This window comes from Garra rufa, chromosome 18 (assembly GCF_049309525.1).
Source record: "Garra rufa chromosome 18, GarRuf1.0, whole genome shotgun sequence".
NCBI classification, from domain to species: Eukaryota; Metazoa; Chordata; class Actinopteri; order Cypriniformes; family Cyprinidae; genus Garra; species Garra rufa.
The window spans coordinates 34,585,423-34,606,537 of NC_133378.1; the positions used below are offsets into that span (position 1 = coordinate 34,585,423).

Sequence of the window (21,115 nt, forward strand, 5' to 3'; positions counted from 1 at the left end):
TGGTTTTAGCTGGTCTCACTACCTTTCCAATCAGGTGTTCGATAAGTTAGCCTCTAGTATTCCACCCTAAAAAACTGTGCTCAAAATCTCAATCTGTGCTCAATCCCTTTAAAAAAGTCCAGGTCAGCATGTGTTACCTTAAAAATCAATTTCTACCTGATTTCACCAATAAAAACTAGTTGTTCCAAACCTGTTTGACATTCTTTTATCTATTTAACACAAAATATATTTTGATAAATGTTGGTAACCAAACAGTAGGCAGTTGCCATTTACTTCCATATGGAAAAAATATTGTCAATAGCCACCAGCAACTGTTAGGTTACCAACATTATTAAAATATATTTGTTTTTCTTAAACAGAAGAAAGAAATTTATACAAGTTTGGAACAAACTTGATAAACATTTTTTAATTTCTTTATAATTGAATGTTCTCCTTTGGATTATTTTAAATCAGTCATATAGTAACTAAACAATAGTTGAGTTAAAAACTACCCAGTAGGTTGGGTAAACATTTAACCCAACCACTGGGTCAAAACAACCCAGTTGCCGGGTTTATCCATATTTCACCCAGCGCTGAGTTGTATTTAACCCAGCATTTTTTAGAATGTACCATTTTTGGATACCATTTCTTGATGTAGACCAGCCTGACCAGATTAGTGGCCATCTATAAGAACACCAAACCAACTAGGCTTGATTAAGCTGTTTATGTTATGTTTATGTTCAGCTATGTATGCATGGTACAGTATAGATTTAGATAGCTCATATACATTCATACTTACTGTTTATGTTGCCCAGTCAAGTTGGTCACTTTAAGACATACATTAACGACTGGCTATATGTCTCTGTCTCTCCAGCTCTAGAGTCGTGAGGCACGGGTCAGCACACGAAGGATTTTCGCTCTGTCTCCTCATCTCTTATCAGCAGAAGCTAGAGGATATCTCACGACGTGATCAGAAAAAGCGAACACGTGACTTTTGTGGCGCGCACGGCCAGTTATAGATGAGTGTAGTTCGGATGAGATAACCACAGTGGTTTATCCTAGGGGTTTGAGGTCCTGGACCACCATTATTAACCCTGCTAGTGATGGCGATGGTTTAATGTGATTATTTATACACGGTGTAATGTCTCCGTTCACTTTGCACAGTCTCCTTCAACCTTGTCCTTCAACAAATAAATGGTTAAAGGCTTGGTGAAAAAAGACCCCAACCTATTATTCGGCAAAGAAATCGTCCTTTCCTGATGATTATTTCAACACATGTCACCCAAAGGTTATGTTTAAAGTGTTTTGTCAAAGTTATACCGTCGAGTAGTCTAAAATGAGGATTCCTCATTGCGCTCCCTTCAGCAGTAGTCTGCGCGCGCTCTCAGTGGTGGAGGGAAGCGCGAGCGAGTGGCGCGGCGTCCTTATTCTACCTTGAGAAAAGGAACCTTGCGAAAACCCTACGAAACCCGTTTCCAGGTCACCATGGGGTTAGACTTGCTGGAGGCGACTCTCGTTACGATCTTGAACGCGCTCGCTTTCAATCCCCCACCTGAATACAAATTTGACGCGCGTGTTTGGAGCCACTGAGGAAAATGCTGACGCGTTGACGGTACGTTTGATCGGTTCGTCCGCGCGTTTGACGTGTAGACCGCTGAGGGATATTTATTACTCTTAAGGACTTTTTTATGGACTTGGTCGTCGCAAATGTCTTGCTTGTGAAAACGCTTTCTTGGAGAGCAACACGAATTTGGAATTTTTGTATATTATGAGACATTAATCAAAACGACGCGTACCTTGCTGAGGGATTTGTATTACTCTTAACGACTTTTTATGGAAGCGAACGAACGTCGTAAAGATCGTATTTGTGTGGAAATACTTTGTGGGGCTTATTTGGGAATGTTCTGAATATGCGTTAATTTAAACGCAGGTATGTTTTATGATTTATACTCAAAACTCGTATCATACTGCACCATTTTTCATTTAAAGAATGTTTGTTTCCAATTTCTCTCATTAAACGAGGAAATACGGCTTGTCTCTGTAGAAAAACAAACTGTTTGACCATCACAAACATCCTGTTAATGTGACACTTTCTTGGAAACGTTTTGAATAGAACGAGAGATATTCATTTTAACGACGCGTTTGATGCGTTACAGAATATTCCTGATTATTTGCGACTTTTATGGACGCAGCATTTGTGGAAATGCTTTAAATTTGGGGGTGTTTTGAATAGAATAGGCACGCAGAGCTCTTACTGCAGAATATTTGAATCCATTTTCTCTCACTAAACAAGTGAAAATAACCATAATGAATTTGGGAATAATGTTCTGAAATTCTCCGTAGGATTCAAACATTTCAGCTGCAATTTGATTTACTTTTAAGTTCTTACCAGGATATTCATGTGTGAAGAAACTGATATCCGCATTTGGATAATCTGAACGAGACTTCAGCAAGAGTTTGGCGCAACTACATCCACTGGTGATGCCGGAGGTCACTTCCACCAGAAGTGATAGGCTAGCATCCAAAGGCATTATGTTTTTATGCAACACCACAGCCATCAAGGACTGGAGCTATTTTCTCTCTCAAATCTTGCCTCTTGTGAATAAATCAGCGGGGTTTGTTCATCGGAGTATGGATCGGGTGGAGGCGGTGACGAGCACCATGGTGACGGCTCTGGAGCCCGATCTGAGCGGGATGAGCGCCAGTCATCCGCCGCTCAACTCCAATCACACGTCCGGGATGGAGCACGTCTTTCAGTACTCGTACTCCGAGAATGACCTGCAGTACACGGACTACAGGACGCCGCCGAGGGACTCGATTCCGCTGCCCAAAGCGGTGCTCTACCTGGTCATGGCCGCGCTTGTGGTGGTGGCCGTGGCATACGCGATCGTGGGGCACCTGGTGAAGGACCTTGTGCACGAATTTGTGGGTAAGTGCATTCTGGAATTTTGTGTATTTGATCAATTAAACAACGCTCTTGCATGTATTTGAGTGTTTAGCTATACAGTTACAATAGTGAGAGATGGACTACAGAAATGCAACTGGAAGTGCATCAGTTTGTGTTTGTTGCACTATTGAAAACATCTGGTTAGACTGGTTTCACCAGCCTAAACCAACAAACGTGCTTTAAACCCCTCTAAAACAGCCATATATTTTTTTAATTTTAAATGTTTGTGTTTTGACTATGCGTTTATAACAGCCAGCTGAATAAATGCAACTGCATCTGCATTGGTTTTGTACATTGCACTGTTGGAAAAAACAAAACCAGCCTACGGTCTGATCTGGTTTATGCTGGTTTCCCAGCTGAAAAGTGCATAAAACCCTTTTAAATCAAGCCAAAAGATCAACATACCCATGCTGGACTATGTAAGGTTGTTTAAAGCTGTTTTTTTAGCAGATCATTAACATCTGCAGCTCATTCATACATTCATTGCAGCCAGTAACCAACGTTATATAATAGTGCAAGGTCTTTTTTTATTGTGGACTCATTTTTTGTAAGTATATATTTGTGACCCTGAACCGCAAAACCAGTCTTAAGTAGCACGGTATATAGCAATAGCCGAAAATACATCAATAAGTCAAAATGATCTAATTGTCTTTTATGCCAAAAAAGGTGATTTTCTCAATATTTTGATTGTTATTATTATTTTTTTTTTTTGCACCCTCAGATTCCCGATTTTCGAATAGTTGTATCTTAGCCAAATAGTGTCTTATCCTAACAAACCATAAAGCAAAGGAAAGCTTATTAAAACAAAAAGTACCCTTATGACTGGTTTTGTGGTCCATGGTCACATTTGTGTGTTTTGGTTATGTATTTGTAGCAGTGAAATTAAATTTTGAAATGTAAAAAAAAAATTGTACAAGACCAGCCTATGGTCTGGCCTGGTTTAAGGTACGCGGTGAAAAGTGCTTAAAACCCTTCTAAATCCAGCTGGACAGTCTAAGGTTTCTTACAACTGCTTTACAGCAGATTATGCATATCTGCAGCTCATTCATTCATTCCTTGGAGTCATTAACCACATTATAACAAAATTTCTAAATGTCTGTTTATTGTGGAATTGTTTTCTTTAAGTATATATTTGGGTATTTTGGCTATGCAGTTATAATACTAAGATGAAATATAGAAAATGCAACTGCAAATGCACCAGTTTTGTAAACAGCTGATTAGACTGGTTTCCTCAACCTAAACCAACAAATGCGCAATAAACCCCTCTAAAACAGCCATATAGTTTTTACTTTTTATTGTAAGCATTGGGTGTTTTGACTATGCATAACAGCGAGCTGAATAAATGCAGCTGTGTTTGCATCAGTATTGTACATTGCGCTGTTGAAAAGACAAAACCAGACTATGGTCTGACTTGGTTTACGCTGGTTTCGCAGCTGTAAGTTGCTGCAAAACCAGCATAAACCAGCTGTAAAACCCTTCTAAAACAAGCCAAAATATCAATATCAACCTGTTTATCAATATCACTGCACTTTTAGCAGTGAAATTAAATACATAAATGTAACTCCATTTGCATCAGTTTTGTACATTGCACTGGTGAAAGAACAAGACCAGCCTATGGTCTGACCTGGTTTAAGATGGCTGAAAAGTTCTTAAAACCCATCTAAAACCAGCCAACAGATTAAGCTGTCCATGCTGGACACTCTAAGGCTTAAAGCTGTTTTTCAGCAGATCATATTTTTTGTATTTTTGTGGAATCATTTTCTGTAAGTATATATTTGTGTGTGTTTGGCAATGCATTTGAAATACAGTAATGTAACTCCATCTGCATCAGTTTTCTATATTGCACATATGAAAAAAACAAAACAAAAAACAAGACCAGCTTATGGGCTAAACTAATTTAAGATGGTTTCCCAGGTCATTTTAATGCAAAACATTCTTCTGTATTTGTGTGTTTTGAGGATTTGGTGCACTTTTGGTTTTTGGTGTGGTTAGGCATTCATATTCATATAAGAGAATAAGATGAGTTTAGCTGAAGTGTGTTTGATATGTACACAAATGTCTTTGAGTGTAATATACTCATAATATTCTGTTTTTAGGGCCCTTGATGGAGCACACAACTGTTTGCATCAGTTCTGACATGCATATCTGAAATGCACTTCTGTTGACATTCACATTGAGCATTCGCATTCACCGCCACAAGCATCTCAGCCCATTCTCTCTCTCAAAGCTCTGAGTTGAGTACCCGGAAGGGGATGAAAAGAATTACATTTAATTCCTTCAGAGTCCCTTACTTGTGTTTTTCAGAGACCTTGACGTTTACCTGAAGCGATGAAGCAGGCAGGTCACACACACACACACATAAGAGAGAAGTAGAGAGAGGGCATGAGCACTCAACAATACCTGAGAGATTTCTCCAAAAGCCCTGGTTACACCAAGTACTCTTCTGTAGATGGTGCTCTGTGCATTTGTGTCGGTCCTAAGAGGTGTAAATGTGAAGATCATCTGTTTGGTGAGATTGTCACTGTAGTATTTTTCTCGACAGGGTCAGACAAAGAGAAAGCTTGCTTTTGCTATCATAGTAAAATACCATTGTGATACAAGTCAGGCGCCCTCTTTAGTTTACATATTGTGTGCTTGTTTATTATGATATTACAGCTGTTTATTTTTCAAAAATTGCTTTTGTTCCATTACTTTTACTTACTCTAAGCAACAAGAGCTGTATTTTATATGTGACCCTGGACCACAAAACCAGTCTTAAATAGCATGGGTATATCTGTAGCAATAGCCAACATTGTGGGTCAAAATTATTGATTTATATGTCAAAAATCATTAGGATATTAAGTAAAGATCATGTTCCATGAAGATATTTCGTAATTTCCCTACCATAAATATATCAATACTTACTTTTTGATTAGTAATATATATTGCTAAGAACTTCATTCTGACAACTTTAAATGCAATTTTTTCAATATTTAGATTTTTTTGCACCCTCAGATTCCAGATTTTCAAATAGTTGTATCTTGGCCAAATATGGTCTTATCCTAACAAATCATATATCAGTGGAAAGCCTATTGGTTCCACTTTCAGATGTGTATCGTGTATAAATCTCAGTTATAAAAAAACCCTTATGACTAGTTTTGCGGTCCAGGGTCACATATTAGTGCACAATACATTTTATTAGAAAAAAAGGTGAAACTACAAGAACTTCCTGGAAACCAGTTAGCAACCACTCAGAACACCTTAGATTTTTTTCCACTTTTCCTGGAATAAATAAATAAATAAAATAAATGATTTGAAATTATTGTGGGTTTTAATTATTTAATAATTTAATAAGTTTTTTTAAATATTTTTTTATTGCATGCATATTTTAAAAATACATTATATTAAGCATTTCAGCAATAAAGTTGTCTTTATTTATTGTAAGTAAATTAAACATTGACTAAAAATATTTCATATCATAGCTAATTTACCTTTGTTTATGCTGAAATTAAGTTGTAAAAAGCCTAAAAATGATTATACTGACCTACAAAAATGTAACTTTTTTATTTAAAGAAAATATATTAATTGTTTATAATAATTTTTTTTTAGTTTGTATGAGTGTTTTTGTCTTTGGCAAGGTAAATATATGCGATTAATATTATATCAAAATGTAAGGTTTGAGCCAAACCATTAATATAATTTAAGAAAAACTAATAAATATAGATGTAACAAATTTAGTCCAAAGTATATTTTTATCTAGATGAAATTAGATGAAAAATGTAGTGTTTTTTATATAAATACTTCTATATAAAGTGCTTAATCACTTAAAATCATTTATATAACCTTTAAAGCCAATGCAATTTAAAGCCAATGCAATAACAACATTACAAAACATGAATTGTGAATCATGCATGCAGAATGTACTGCATACGTTGTTATTATAAAACTCCTTTTAACGTCATGCTCATTTTCCTCTTTCAGTGAAGCAGTTCAGCGTAATTGCCATACATTTGAATCTGGAAAGGCAAAGTTTTTATCAGCCGCTTTTATTTGCTCACAAAGTAAACTTCAGACTGATGCTACTGCGGTATCTGCTCATCTTAATTCTTAATTCCTGTTATAGACTGGTGGTTTCACTTAGTGTTCAGTTTGATGGAGCGTTCAGACTAGATGACAGTACATTAGAGTTGTTTAAATCATTAATCAAGTAGCACTTTAATTTGCAATAGGTGAACTGTTTAATTAATGCAGTCAGACAGCAGCCTGGGGCTCATATAGTGTGCATTGCATTACAGAAAGATGCTGGTGTTGCTTCCTAATTGGATTATCAATTTTGTTTTCATGAATTGTGAAGTACGTCCCAGGCATGTTCTTGACAGGTTTAGAGAGATTCACCCGGCTTGTTTCATAAAGGAGGGACTGCATATCATTTTAGTTTCATTGAATTTTTTAAAATCAGACCTGTTAATCAAGTGCTGGTCTATTTTTAAAGTAGTTTATGTCCTTGAATAATAATGTGCGTAATGTTTGAATAATGCATCTGTGGAAGTGTGGCATGGCTCTCCAAAGTCTTAGTACATTACTGTCATCAGTGATCAAATGTATACTTGAGTGCATTGCATATGAATATGTATGTTCATCTCAAGCTTGTGTGACTTCTTCAACACTGTCAGTACAGATTACTATGGTTTAACCTCTCACTTCTGCTGCCGGAGGCTGTTTACTGCCATTTTTTTGTGTGTTGTGCTTCCTGTCATGTTTTACCTGAAGAAATGGTTGCCATCCAAACATTTAAAAACTCTCTAAAATACTGAATAATAAAAAGAACAAAACACTTACAGATTAAAATCTGCGTGTTCTTTTTGTCAAAAATTAAGACTGAATAATCCTCGAATGAAAAGATATGAAAGCTTGTGCATGTGTCGGGCATGAATGTACCAGTTAAATGTAACTCCAAGGTTGTTCAAAACAACATGTTATCAAAATGTGGAAAAGGATGAGGACTTTTTAGTTTGAGAAACACTATTTTATCTTATCCTAAAGCAGACTTTTCCCAAATGTGAGCACGTATGGTAGTTTATTTTTTGCCATTTAATTTTATAGTGGAAGAAAATCACGAAATTAATGGGACTTTGGCTTGTCGTACACAGGACTCCAGCCTTCATGATCCTTCTGAAATCATTCTAATATGCTGATTTACTGCTCAAGAAACATTTCTTAATATTATCAATGTTGAGAACAGTATTTTGTGGAAGTTCTTTTAGAAACATCTTAACTAAGCTAAACATTAGACCGGTTGTGTGGTACAAAAATAAATAAAAAAAATTCTAAAATTATGAGATTAAAATCATAATATTTTGAGAAAAAAAGTTGAAATGTTTCGAGAATGAAGTCGAAATGTTTGAGAATAAAGTTAAAATCTTGGCCAAATATGGATAAAGTCAAAATATTTCGAGAATGAAGTAAAAATTCTGAAAATAAAGTCGAAAATTATGAGAATAAAGTCACAATTTTTTGAGGATAAAGTCTACAGAATAATGTAGAAATTATGAGAATAAGGTCGAAATTACGAGAATAAAGTCAAAATGTTTTGAGAATAAGGTAAAAATTACGAGAATAAAGTCGAAATGTTTTGAGAATATTCGAAATGTTGCGAAAGTAAGGTCGAAATGTTACGAGAATAAAGTCTAAATGTTTTGAGAATAAGGTAAAAATTACGAGAATAAAGTCTAAATGTTTTGAGAATAAGGTAAAAATTACGAGAATAAAGTTGAAATGTTTTGAGAATAAGGTAAAAATGACGAGAATAAAGTCAAAATGTTTTGAGAATAAGGTAAAAATTACGAGAATAAAGTCGAAATGTTTTGATAATAAGGTAAAAATTACGAGAATAAAGTCGAAATGTTTTGAGAATATTCGAAATGTTGCGAAAGTAAGGTCGAAATGTTACGAGAATAAAGTCTAAATGTTTTGAGAATAAGGTAAAAATGACGAGAATAAAGTCGAAATGTTTTGAGAATAAGGTAAAAATGACGAGAATAAAGTTGAAATGTTTTGAGAATAAGGTAAAAATGACGAGAATAAAGTCAAAATGTTTTGAGAATAAGGTAAAAATTACAAGAATAAAGTCGAAATGTTTTGATAATAAGGTAAAAATTACGAGAATAAAGTCGAAATGTTTTAAGAATATTCGAAATGTTGCGAAAAAAAGATCGAAATGTTACGAGAATAAAGTCGAAATGTTTTGAGAATAAGGTAAAAATTACGAGAATAAAGTCAAAATGTTTTGAGAATAAGGTAAAAATTACGAGAATAAAGTCAAAATGTTTTGAGAATAAGGTAAAAATTACGAGAATAAAGTCGAAATGTTTTGAGAATATTCGAAATGTTGCGAAAGTAAGGTCGAAATGTTACGAGAATAAAGTCTAAATGTTTTGAGAATAAAGTTGAAATATTTCGAGAATAAAGTTGAAATTATGAGAATAACGTTGCAATCTTTTCGAGAATAAAGTCAAAATGTTTTGAGAATAAAGTAGAAATTACAAGAATAAGGTCGAAATTATAAGAATAAAGTCAAAATTATGTGAATAAAGTCAAAATGTTTCAAGAATAGAGTTGAAATGTTGCAAAAATAAGGTCAAAATTACGAGAATAAAGTTGGAATGTTACAAGAATAAAGTCAAAATGTTTCGAGAATTAAATTGTAGCAATTAAAATTATAATATTTTGAGAGCATAGCCTGCAAATGGTGTTCTGCATGCTAATGGCCCAGATTGGGAGCCCTGGGGAAGTTGCCAGGTCACTGGAATTTATTTGAATATAGACGTTTTCCTGAAGGCAGAAGTCACATCTGATTTATAATCTGAAGAATGCTTTGCATTTCCAGTCTCCAGGCTTTTTAGTCAAAGTAGCGTATAATAGCGTATATTGTTAATCTATTGTTAAACCTATTAAAATGTTTTTAAAAAGCACATGGCTCTATAGCGCTATAAAACTGACCGATTTTGAAAGCTGAGACTGGAATATCTCCCTGTGCTCCCAATCTGGGCCATTTGCATGCGCAAATGTAGAATATACTCTCAAAATATGTAAGGAATATTTGACAACGGGCCGTTTAATTCTTAGAAAATAATGCACACCCAGGTGTGTTACACCTCAGGTGTGCATTATTTTTGTAGAATTCTGAGTTTGTGTGTCTCTCAAAAGTGATCGGCAGCATTGTCTCTACTAATAGTGAATTGTTACCTCGCTTGTGAGAAATGTCATGTAATTTTTAAGTTGTTAATCATCAGAGCAGAGCTAACAACATTAGCACTTATGCTAACGTGTATGCAAACTGTATGTGTGTGTGTCTGTGAGGGAGAGAGAGTGCGAGAAATAGAGTATGTGCTTTCTCGTACATAATAGTGGCAAAAACATGGAAATAATCTGTCGTTGTTATCCTATTGTCTGCTGTATTTATTTGTTTGGCCAGTGTCGTTGTGGGTTTTGGTTATTTTGCTGTTTTAGGGTGTAAGGACCTTTGAAATAACTGAAATCGTGTGGCAAAGTAATATAGATATGTAATGCGGTCAAGTGCTGCCTGGAACAACGTTTGCCATTAGAACATTCGTCAGCCAATCAGACTGAACATTTAGCAGCACCATAGTATAATAGAACAATAATCTCGTAATTGCTATACATTACTTCTCATAATTTTGACTTTGTCTAAATTTTTTACTTTATTCTCATAATTTTGACTTTGTTCTCAAAATATTTTGACTTTATTCTTGTAGTATTTAGACTTGATTCTCATAATTTTGAATTTGTTCTGGAAATACGAAAACTTTAATCTCCGAATCTTAGATTTTTAAAAAAAAATTTCATGTGGACAAATTGTCTAAAAATATTCATATCTGTTTACTTCACAACTGAAAGGGCTATAATTTCGGGGTTCATCGCAGATAGTCATCATAATGAAGCTTCAGATCTGAACATCACACTTTAAACAGACATTAAAGCATAATTGGTTGGATTATCGTGGCACTAAAACTGCATCGTAGTATGGCGTCTGACATATAACCAAATCTTAAAAATGGGTCTCTATGGGTGCTGCTCTGGAATATACACAGCTGTTTTATATCAGAGCTGTGTATATTACTGTATGTCTTTATTTGGCCAATCAGCATCCAGAATAATACTCATCCGTTTTATATTGTCCCATCTTGCCTGTGACAAAGTGAATGTCCCTTCTGGATCCATTTGAGTCTCAATGTGACTGATAATGATCTGTAATCTGTGTCTCTCATCAGAATGGGTGTTTGGGCCCCGTTCAGACAACCGCAGGACCAAGAGTGAGGTGAACTGCATCAGCAGCAGCATGAATGAAATGAGCGAACTCTCACGTCCAGTGGACATGCACTGCATCGTGTACAATCACTCCGACTGTCCGAGCGTCATTAATAAGCCGGAAGAACTGGTGGTCACCATCGATGAGACCTTGCAGCTACCTCGAGAAGCTTACAGTGGGACCTAACAGAGACCAAACCACCACCATTTGATCCAACCCTTTATTATGATGCGAAAAGCATGTCTGCTTTAGTTTGATCAGCATCTGTGATGCTGAAAGCCAGTGCGTTGAAGTCACATGGCGGAAGACTTATCCTGAGATGAGGAGAACTGAAGAATCTGGGAGACTTTAGAAGGAATGGAATCACTTCGAACTACATTAAATGTTTCGTATTGGAGTGCTGTGAGACACTTTATATTTTCAAATCGAATAGAGAAAGTGGAAAGACAATACTTTGTCATTCATGTCAGTCTTATCACAATATTTTGGTTTGTTTTTCTTGTTTTTGTGGAGACATGCACTGTGAATCTAGAATAGTGTTCTGCTGTTTTCCATTTCCTACTCTCCCCACAACTTGCTATGGTTTGATTTTTCCCACTTTTATGACTGAGTGCTTATAGTATTTCCTAATACTCACATTTTACGCACTATCAGGTTTTCTGCAATCGACTATGCTGCTTAAAAACAGAAATGCTTAGATCTTCTCCCTACAGGTTTCTTGAAAACTCAAGTAATGAAGATGGTTTATATACAGCCCTTGATAAAAAAAAAACAAAAAAGATCAATAGTTAATTCACAATGGCTTTTTCATCTAAGGCCGTGTTACCAAAAATGTGTTTTATAATGTAGAGAGATGCTACACAAACACTTCTCACTCAAAATATATATTTAAAGAATAGAAAACAGCAGTTAAATAGACTTTTGATAATATATGTCAGTTAATGGTCTAAAAATATATCATATCTGTTTACTTCACAAATGAAAGGGCTATAATTTCAGGTTTCATCGCAGATAGTAGTCATAATGAAGCTTTAGATCTGAACACACTTTAAACAGATATTAAAGCATAATTGTCAGGATTATCACTCGCGGTTGTTTCAAAATGGCAAAAGAAGCTGTCTTTTACAAATACAATTGAGATGTTAGACCGAAGGCTCTGTCAACCTTTGCTGTCCTCTCTTTCATACATTTTTAACAATTTAAGTACAAATATAGCTGTAGCCGATGTACCTGGTTACTCTTGCCATATCAACAACCTGTTTTGACCTTTGTTGCCAAAGTGTAATTGTTACGTCAGATGTCACAAAAATGCAAAAAACTCTAAAATCATTCTGTTGGAATTCATGTGTCCATTCATGCCATGTAAAATAATCTAAACATGTTACAAAATTTGTAGAAAAAACACAGAAAAGATTTTTCCTGTTGTTCACATCATGTCCTGCATTTTACACAAATGCCACAAGTCACCTTAATAAATGTGACATTGTCAAATTTATTTAAAACTGTTTACTTGATATTCGTTTTTTACATAAATGTTTTTGCTACAGAAACAAATGCAGGCATATTTTCAAGTGATTGTTTTTGAAAAAGTTATTAGTGTTTTTAGCACAGAATGAGTTTTTAATTCTATTGTTAAACCATTATTTTATATATTCAATTTCTATTTTAATTAATTTTTTTGAGTGTGTGCGCACTGACGTAAAAAAATAGGCGGGCCGTAATAAGGGAACGCGTAGTGACGTCGCCACATTTCTGTTTCACAACATTTTTGTTTCATAACATTTGTTTCGTAACATTCCGACACCTGCCGGTTTTATCTGAGTAGCTGTGCATTTATAACTCCAGGACCGTTCATTGTTTGACCAATAAACACCGTTCTCGTAAGTACTGACATCTATGCAGTGTAGCAATCATTTGACATTAATGATGCGTTCTGTTGTAGTTGTTTAAGCAGTATTTTGCTTTGCCTTTAGTGTTCGCGGTTTGTCCTTTTCTGCTTTGGAAGCAACTTACTTTTACCCTCTTGAAATAACGATAAACGCTAAAACTCTTTTTTTTTTTTTTTTTTTTTTAGTTTCAGATCTGGGCTCTTTTTAAATAGTATTAAAAACTATTATAATGATAAATATAATATTATATTTGAAACTGGTGGTTCTCAACCTTTTTTACTCCAAGGCATCCTCTTTTCTCCAAATCAAAACTGCAAATAGTGATGGGTGCTTTCGAAGCACTGCTGTGTAAAGCTTTGAAATCTTTGCGAATCTTTCGTTTTTAACCAGTGGTTACTTTTTTTTAGTGGTTTGCAGTCTCTTTGACTAATCTCTGTGAACCCGTGAGTCACTGTGATTGCCCCCCAGCGGCGAACCAATGAACAAGCGTCTATCGTTTTTCGTCTATCTCGGATCAGTTTTAGACATTTGTAGACATTTTAATGAAACTTTTGTTGAAATTGAGATTTATACATCATCTGAATAAATAAGATTTCCATCGATGCATGGTTTGTTAGGATAGGACAAAAAAGAAATATTGAGAAAATCGCTTTTAAAATTGTCCAAATGAAGTTATTGGCAATGCATATTACTAATCAAAAAAGAAGTTTTGATATATTTATGGTAGGAAATTTACAAAATATCGTCATGGAACATTATCTTTACTTAATATCCTAATGATTTTTGGCATCAAAGAAAAATGGACAATTTTGACCCATACAATGTATTGCTACTTAAGAATTTCTTAAGTTTTGTGGTCCAGGGTCACATTTGTGTAATTAAAACCAAGAGTAGTAGTTAATAGTCTCCTATTGGCTTGTTTAGACAAGCCCTCCATAAAACAAACAAGCCTTGTAAATTAAAATTACTAAAAAAACATATTATACAGACACTTAATTGTTCAAAGTATTTGATGATGTTAATTGCATTTATTATATTATGCATTCAAAAACCATTTCCAATCGGTTTGTAAAAAATTTGTATGCATGTTTTGACCTGAGTTTTTGTTGCATACACATTCTTGACCAGCAGGCGCCACCACTGTACATTTTTCCGAGCACTTTGAAAAAGTGAATTCTTGTGCAATTGATTCAAAGGTTCACTTCTCTCATCACAAAACCGTAAGACCCCCCTAAGAGAGGTTGTCCTCACTGCAGAACAAAAGATCCAGATACATATCTCTAAACCTGCCCATCTCCACCCCCTGATCCCCAAATCTTCCTATCTCCACCCCCACGATGTGGATGTAACCTCGACCCCTGGGTCTTGTGTACTGCAGTGAGGGGCTACTGGCCTAAAATGACATGTCTATTAAAAAAAGATTTTAAAATCAGTTTTCTAGTGTTATTACTTCTCTACTTCCTGTTATTTATTAACCAAAGTAAATTCATGATAGATTTAAACTTTCAGTATTGTTTTTTAAAACATAGGCTACTTTGTATAATACACCTACAATCTGATTTCTTAAAGGAATTGACTCTGCTCCATTATGAAAGCCGAAGCACAACCGAAAGACTGTTTTTAACTGCTAGAGGGCCCAAAATTACATACAGTAAGGGTTCTTTATTGGCATCAATGGCTCTATGAAGAACCTTGAACATCCATGGAACCTTTCAAATGCAGAAAATGTTCTTTATAGTTAAAAAAGATTGTGTAGATTTTTTAAATGTTCTTTAAAATAGCTCATTTAGGAACTGTTCACTGGAAGGTTCTTTGGGGAACCAAAAATGGTTCTTCTATGGCATCACTGCAAAGACAGCCTTTTGGAACATTTATTTTAAAGTGTGTAGTGGTTCTTTAAACAAATAAGCACAAGTCAACCTGCCTTACAAAACAGGACATGAAGGAGATGCCAGAAGACCACTAAACCAGTCGCATTGACCTGATTATGGCTCTATTCAGAATTACTCTTGACAAATATGCGTAAAAAAATAAAACACTATGAACATGTTGAAAACATCGATCTGAAGGTGGAACAACATTGTCAGTGATCAGTTCCTCCGTCAGAGTGAGAGTTTGTATCTGTGTTTGGAACACCAGATCCTCACAAACACAAACAAAACCACAACGCATTTTCTCGGCCAGCATCCATGATAAAACACGCGCAAGATATTTATTTTGACAACTATGTTGACTTTGTTTGAATGTGTTGGGATCATTTAAATGTATCATGAAATGAGGGGAATGTTAGATTGCTGTGTCATTCAATGCTTGTGTGTGTTTTTGTGGATATTTGAGTCTGATCTGCTGCGGTTTGTTGTGACACTAAGAACAGTCAATTATCTCCACTCACTTATTAAAATTAATGAAGTGTTTTTAGCACTATGAAGTGTTACCACAATTCCATGAGACTTAAATAGGATCACACATGAAGGCAAGTAGGAAAGCAATCATAATTAAAGCTGCAAGCAGCGATGAACGGGCCCTTGAAAGGGTTACACTTTAAAATCAACACACAGACAAATACACACAATATAAAATTTTGCCATCCAGTTTCATTTGTTAACATTAACTATATTAGTTAACATGAACAATAATTAAATAGCATTTATTAATGTTAATTAATATTACGCTAAAAAGTATTCATACATTATTAAAATGTAAATTTGTATCTTTTAACATTAGTTTATGTCATGTGAATTAACATAAACATGAACACAGTTCATGTGGGTGTACATCAATACACAATAAAGTGCTATATAAACGCTTCATTCTTTCAAAATATCTTTAAAAAACAAGTTGAGTATTGTAATGGGGCAATATAAATATAACTCATCTTAAAATTGTATAATTTTCAGATGTTTTGAACAGATAACAGCAAACTTTGTTTTGTTGTCGAAGTTTGTCTTGAAATTGTTAATTATAATTTTATATTCAATAAATAACACTATGAAAATAATTGTCTAACAATGAAGATAAATCACTCATGCAATTTATTAATTATTAAAAGGCAAAGCTGTATTTTTCTTATTCTTTTGCTATGTGACTGCATAGGACAAATTCATGATACAGTTCAGTGTAAAAAAAAAAACTGCAAAAAACAAACAATGAAAGAGTTAGTGACCCCTTTATATTTTCTCAAAGATCAGACTCTAAAAAATCAGACTCTCAAAGATCAGACATATTTATGTAGATTATGTAGATACACAACATCAATGTGCATTTCTTCCTCAAAGATGGTCTATTGCAAAACAGCTGGTCTCTCTCCCTTTCACCCATCCCCCTTACACTCACTCTAGACTCAACACACACACACACACACACACACACACACACACACACACACACACACACACACACACACACACACACACACACACACACACACACACACACACACACACACACACACACACACACACACACACATATAGATACAGTCAGGCAGAGTGAGAGCATTTCTGATTTCTTTTTTAATTTTCTTTAATTCATAGAAGCTTGTATCCTTATGTGATTAACAGCGTTTGCTCAAAATGATTAGTTCTCTGTGTGAAAAAAAAGTTTTAAAGAGTTTGGATGCTGCACTTTAAAGATAAAAAAAAAATTATGGTTATCTTTTTTACTATCACTTTAAAAAATCACCACATCAACACCGTTCAAGATATCCCAAATCCGCCTGCAATTTAGCCTCTTCAGACGATTCTCTTCATGATAAAAAAGTTTGGTGTGAACAGTATGCTGCTCTTATGAGCAGTATGAATTTGTTTGTTTACAGCCTGATTTTTCCAAAAATCCACATTCAAATCAAAATAGCCAGCTTCCTGTTGGTCGTAGCTAATGAGTTTAATTTAGAAAGTTGTCCAGATTGATGAGAACGATATATGTACAGAGTTTGGTGACTGTAGGAAAAACTAATCCCCCAACTTTTGTCAAAAGATGGCGGTATAGAGTGCCTGCTCCACACCCATTTATGGCATTTTGCCAGTGTCTAACTATCATTAATATTGATGTGTGTGTTGAGTTTCATGAAATTCTAAGCATGTTATCTGCCTCGAAAAGACAGAAACCTAATTTTAAAGTTTGACACGTTGCCATGGCAACAGCATTTGATTTATCATCGACCCCTTTACATATTCTCATCGGCCGTGTTTTGACATTATTTTGATGAAGTTTGAAGAAAATCAAGTAAAATTAATAGGCTGATTTCAAAGCATTTTGAAAATGACACACTTCCTGCTGCCAGTTGGCGGCGCTATAACTTTGACTCATAATAGTCACGTTTATGTAATCGGCATCATACAACGAACAAACTGGTTAAGTTTCATCAGAATCAGGCAATGTGTGCAACAGTTATTAGTAGGGTTGGGTATCGTTTGAATTTTATCGATTCTGATTCCGGTTCCGATTCTGCTTATCGATTCCGATTTTTATCGATTCCTAATTCCGATTCCAATATGTTTTTAGTCAAACATATTTATTCTGTATTTTGCCTATGGTTTTACCAAAAAATACCACAGAAAACAAACAACTAGTCTAATATAAATTTCAAACATTAAATTGTTAAAGACAAGTAATAAAATAGGAGCAAATCAATTAGCAATAGCATAAATAAATAAAACTGAACAAATGTCAGGTACAGAAATTGAAATCAAAAGTTTAAAAACACTGCATAGTTTTCTTTTCATAAATAAAATATTGATTAGTCCTCATTAAATTTATAAAAGATATTCAGTCAGTTAATGATTTTCTTTTGTTCTTTGATTAACGTTTATGACAGGCGGCACGTTTATTAGACGACTGTCTCTTTAACACCGAACACAGACCTAAGAATACTGTTACACATGCGTTTTCTTTCTTATCTGTTTAAGTTCACTCAAGACAAAAAAAAAACCGCTGTGTTTATGAGGATATGCTGACGTATTTCGTTCATACAGGTCAATAAATGTGAAAGAGAAGTCAGTTCCGGGCCGGAACAACCTTTTCTGCAAGGGAAAATGCACGGAACTGCTTCGAGAACGGACACAGGTCGGGAACCCGCATCAGGACCACTGTTCTCCGTGCTCGCGTTTCAGATGTTTGCACTGCACGCAAACAATGCGGAAGTTCTTTTCTTTCCTCTACTTAAATCGTTTGAAAATCACATTAAAATGCGAACGCGGGAATCGTTAAGCGGAATCGAAATGCGTGTGTCTTATCGAATACCCGGTTAATGGAAATTTGGAACCGGTTCTAAAATGGAACCGGTTCTCGATACACAACCCTAGTTATTAGACACTTCCTGTTTCTCATTTCTCGCCATAATTGTGTCGCCTTGCCACGGCCAAAACGTTCGAATGTTGCATCCCCAATGTCTTGAGATCATGCTGACCGAGTTTGGTGACAATCCTACGGAAATCCTGGGAGGAGTATTTCAAATCCAGAGCATGCGCTTTTTGCATTGCCCTAAATATCTCACTTAGACAGAGTACAAAAGTTGTTTGGCTCAGTGAGATCTATATGTGTACAGAGTTACCTTTCGCCCTTTTGGGCTTGGGCCCTAATTAGCCCATATTAACATTGATAGTTGTGTTTCTGACCCAACAGTGTCCTGCTTGTACTTGATCGTTTGGCTTTATACATCAGTTCAAATGTCTTTTTTTTTTTTTACATCAGGCTGAAGATTAAAGAGATTGTGCCTCTCAAAAACCTGCTTACAATAAAACAATAATGTAGGAAACTAGGCCATTATCATCAAAAGTGTAAAATATGGGCTTATCAGGGCTTGTTGATTTATCAGATCTAAGTTTTTGATTTGCTGCTCAAGAAACATTTCTAATTATCAATTTTGAAAACATTTGTGCTGCTTAATATATCTGCATTTTGTAACATTAAACACCTCTGTGAAACCTGTCTCTTGTATCAATAAGCATGGCATCAGTGTTGTCACAGCTGATGGGCGAGTGGATGGATGTTCAGGGTCTCCTGATATTTTTGTGTGTGCTGCTGTTGGTGAGACATCTGCAAAAGGTTCTATCAAACAACATGGCGCCAGGACCCTTCCCTCTGCCTTTGATTGGAAATATCCTGAATATAGGCTTTAGTGATCCACTGGGCTCCTTTCAGAGGGTAAGTCACATTTATCAAATACAAATTGTCAAATGACTCAATGTGAATGTATAACCTGAACAATTCATGTTGATCAGATTGCTGAGAAGTATGGAGATGTGAGCACACTGTATCTGGGAAACAAACCCTGCGTACTGCTTACTGGATACGAGCGTTTCAAAGAGGCGTTTGTGGAGCAGGCAGACATCTTCACAGACCGGTCGAACTCCCCTATTTTTGCCAAGCTCAGTAAAGGGAAAGGTACAAATACAGAAAAGATTATTTTGCACCTAACATATTCAAATATTTATTTTATTTTAACCCTAAAATCTGACATTTGTCTGCTTCATTCTGTCTGCATAGGTCTGATCTTCTCCAGCGGGCACATGTGGCGTCAGCAGAGGCGTTTTGCTCTTGCAACACTGAAATACTTCGGCGTGGGGAAGAAAACTCTAGAAAACTCCATCCTGCAGGAGTGTCGCTTTCTCTGTGACTCTATACAGACTGAACGAGGTCAAAGAGCATAATTTTAATGATATGCAAAAAAAAATTCTATCACAATAATACATTTGTGGGAAAATGTCTGACATTGAGCATGTAAACAGGAATTTTCACTTGTGTTCTCATATGTTTGGATGCCTCAAAATGGTGGCTTTAAGAGATGTTTGATTGTTTTCTTGTTTTCTGTTCTTAAATCTCAATTGCTCTTTCCTTTCATTGTTGTGTTTCTAGGTTTGCCCTTCAACCCTCAGCATCTTGTGACCAATGCTGTGGCTAATATAATCTGTGGGTTGGTGTTTGGTCACAGGTTTGAGTATGATGATCATAAATTTCATCTGATGCAGGAGTATGTAGATGACATCTTTCAACTTCCCGTTTCAAACTGGGGTCGGGTATGAGATCAGCCTGTTATCACAATGTTATACACATGACAAACAAACTAAAAAGTAAAACAATAATAAAATGCCAGTATGAACTAGTTTCATTCATGTAACTGTGTTGTTTGAATATATGTCCTTTATTTGTCTCTTTACAGTTATATGATCAGTTTCCCACCCTTATGTCATTGCTGCCGGGAAAACACCAGACAGCATTCGCCAGCCTGTCTAAACTTCAGCCTTTCCTGCAGGAGGAAATCAGAAAACATAAGGAGGAGAGAGACCCGTCCAACCCCAGAGACTATATTGACTGTTATCTGGATGAGATTGAGAAGGTAGTGTTGTAAGATGCCCTTGTGTATATACAGTCAGGTCCATAAATATTGGGACATCGACACAATTCTAACATTTTTGGCTCTATACACCACCACAATACCCTGGAAATCCAGAGGTCTTGCAAGAGCACAATTTGAATTGTCTCTGCATCTCTGCAAGACACTCTGGTATCGAGCAATGATGCATGTTACTGGAATACTTAAGCAATTCTGGGAACCAATCAAATCGGCGTATCTGATGTAGGCGGGCCAGAGGCGAGCTAAGCTGTTGACGACAGCGCTGCGACGTCCGGAATCATTAGTAAACATTGAAAGAGATCTACAGATGAAAACCAGTTGTTTGAAACGGTTTTGGCCGCTACAATGACCGAGTTAGATTTGGCTTTTCATTTAAAAGAGGAACAGAAAACCACGCTCGAATCGTTCCTTTGCAAGAAGGACGTTTTTGCTGTTTTGCAGACTGGATATGGCAAGAGTTTAATCTATCAGTTAGCGTTGGTAGTTAAGCGTTTGGGGCGAACACAAAAAAGAACAGATCCGAAGCGGGCAATGCCAGATAGCATTCGGCAGTCTCGAGTCCTGGCTGTTAAAAAAGAAGTGGTGAAAAAATGTTATCGAACAAGGTCTACCGGGGCAATCTGATCGGGATTGTGGTG

General features: G+C 35.7%; 2 protein-coding genes across 2 annotated transcripts; both read left to right on the forward strand.

Annotated features, from left to right (window-relative positions):
* Nucleotides 1-1,213: 1,213 nt before the first annotated feature.
* LOC141291618 (uncharacterized) lies at nucleotides 1,214-12,683 on the forward strand. Its single transcript, XM_073823777.1, has 2 exons — nucleotides 1,214-2,908; nucleotides 11,197-12,683. Exons 1-2 carry the CDS (start codon nucleotides 2,461-2,463, stop codon nucleotides 11,418-11,420), a joined length of 672 nt encoding a protein of 223 aa, XP_073679878.1. The 5' UTR covers nucleotides 1,214-2,460; the 3' UTR covers nucleotides 11,421-12,683.
* A 315-nt stretch (nucleotides 12,684-12,998) lies between these two features.
* Nucleotides 12,999-20,471, forward strand: LOC141290613 (cytochrome P450 2F2-like). The gene is made up of 6 exons (XM_073822724.1): nucleotides 12,999-13,114; nucleotides 19,069-19,267; nucleotides 19,345-19,507; nucleotides 19,610-19,759; nucleotides 19,979-20,139; nucleotides 20,283-20,471. The coding sequence occupies exons 2-6, from the start codon at nucleotides 19,070-19,072 to the stop codon at nucleotides 20,469-20,471; spliced, it is 861 nt and encodes a 286-aa protein (XP_073678825.1). The 5' UTR covers nucleotides 12,999-13,114; nucleotide 19,069.
* Nucleotides 20,472-21,115: the final 644 nt, after the last annotated feature.

Excerpts from the sequence above, each read along its gene's own strand:
- LOC141291618 (XM_073823777.1), top strand. The coding sequence starts at position 2,461 with ATGCCGGAGGTCACTTCCACCAGAAGTGATAGGCTAGCATCCAAAGGC. Across the intron at positions 2,909-11,196 it reads CCTTGTGCACGAATTTGTGG|AATGGGTGTTTGGGCCCCGT; the intron begins GTAAGTGCATTC and ends GTCTCTCATCAG.
- LOC141290613 (XM_073822724.1), top strand. The coding sequence starts at position 19,070 with ATGGCATCAGTGTTGTCACAGCTGATGGGCGAGTGGATGGATGTTCAG. Across the intron at positions 19,508-19,609 it reads CAAGCTCAGTAAAGGGAAAG|GTCTGATCTTCTCCAGCGGG; the intron begins GTACAAATACAG and ends CTGTCTGCATAG. Across the intron at positions 19,760-19,978 it reads CTCTATACAGACTGAACGAG|GTTTGCCCTTCAACCCTCAG; the intron begins GTCAAAGAGCAT and ends TTGTGTTTCTAG.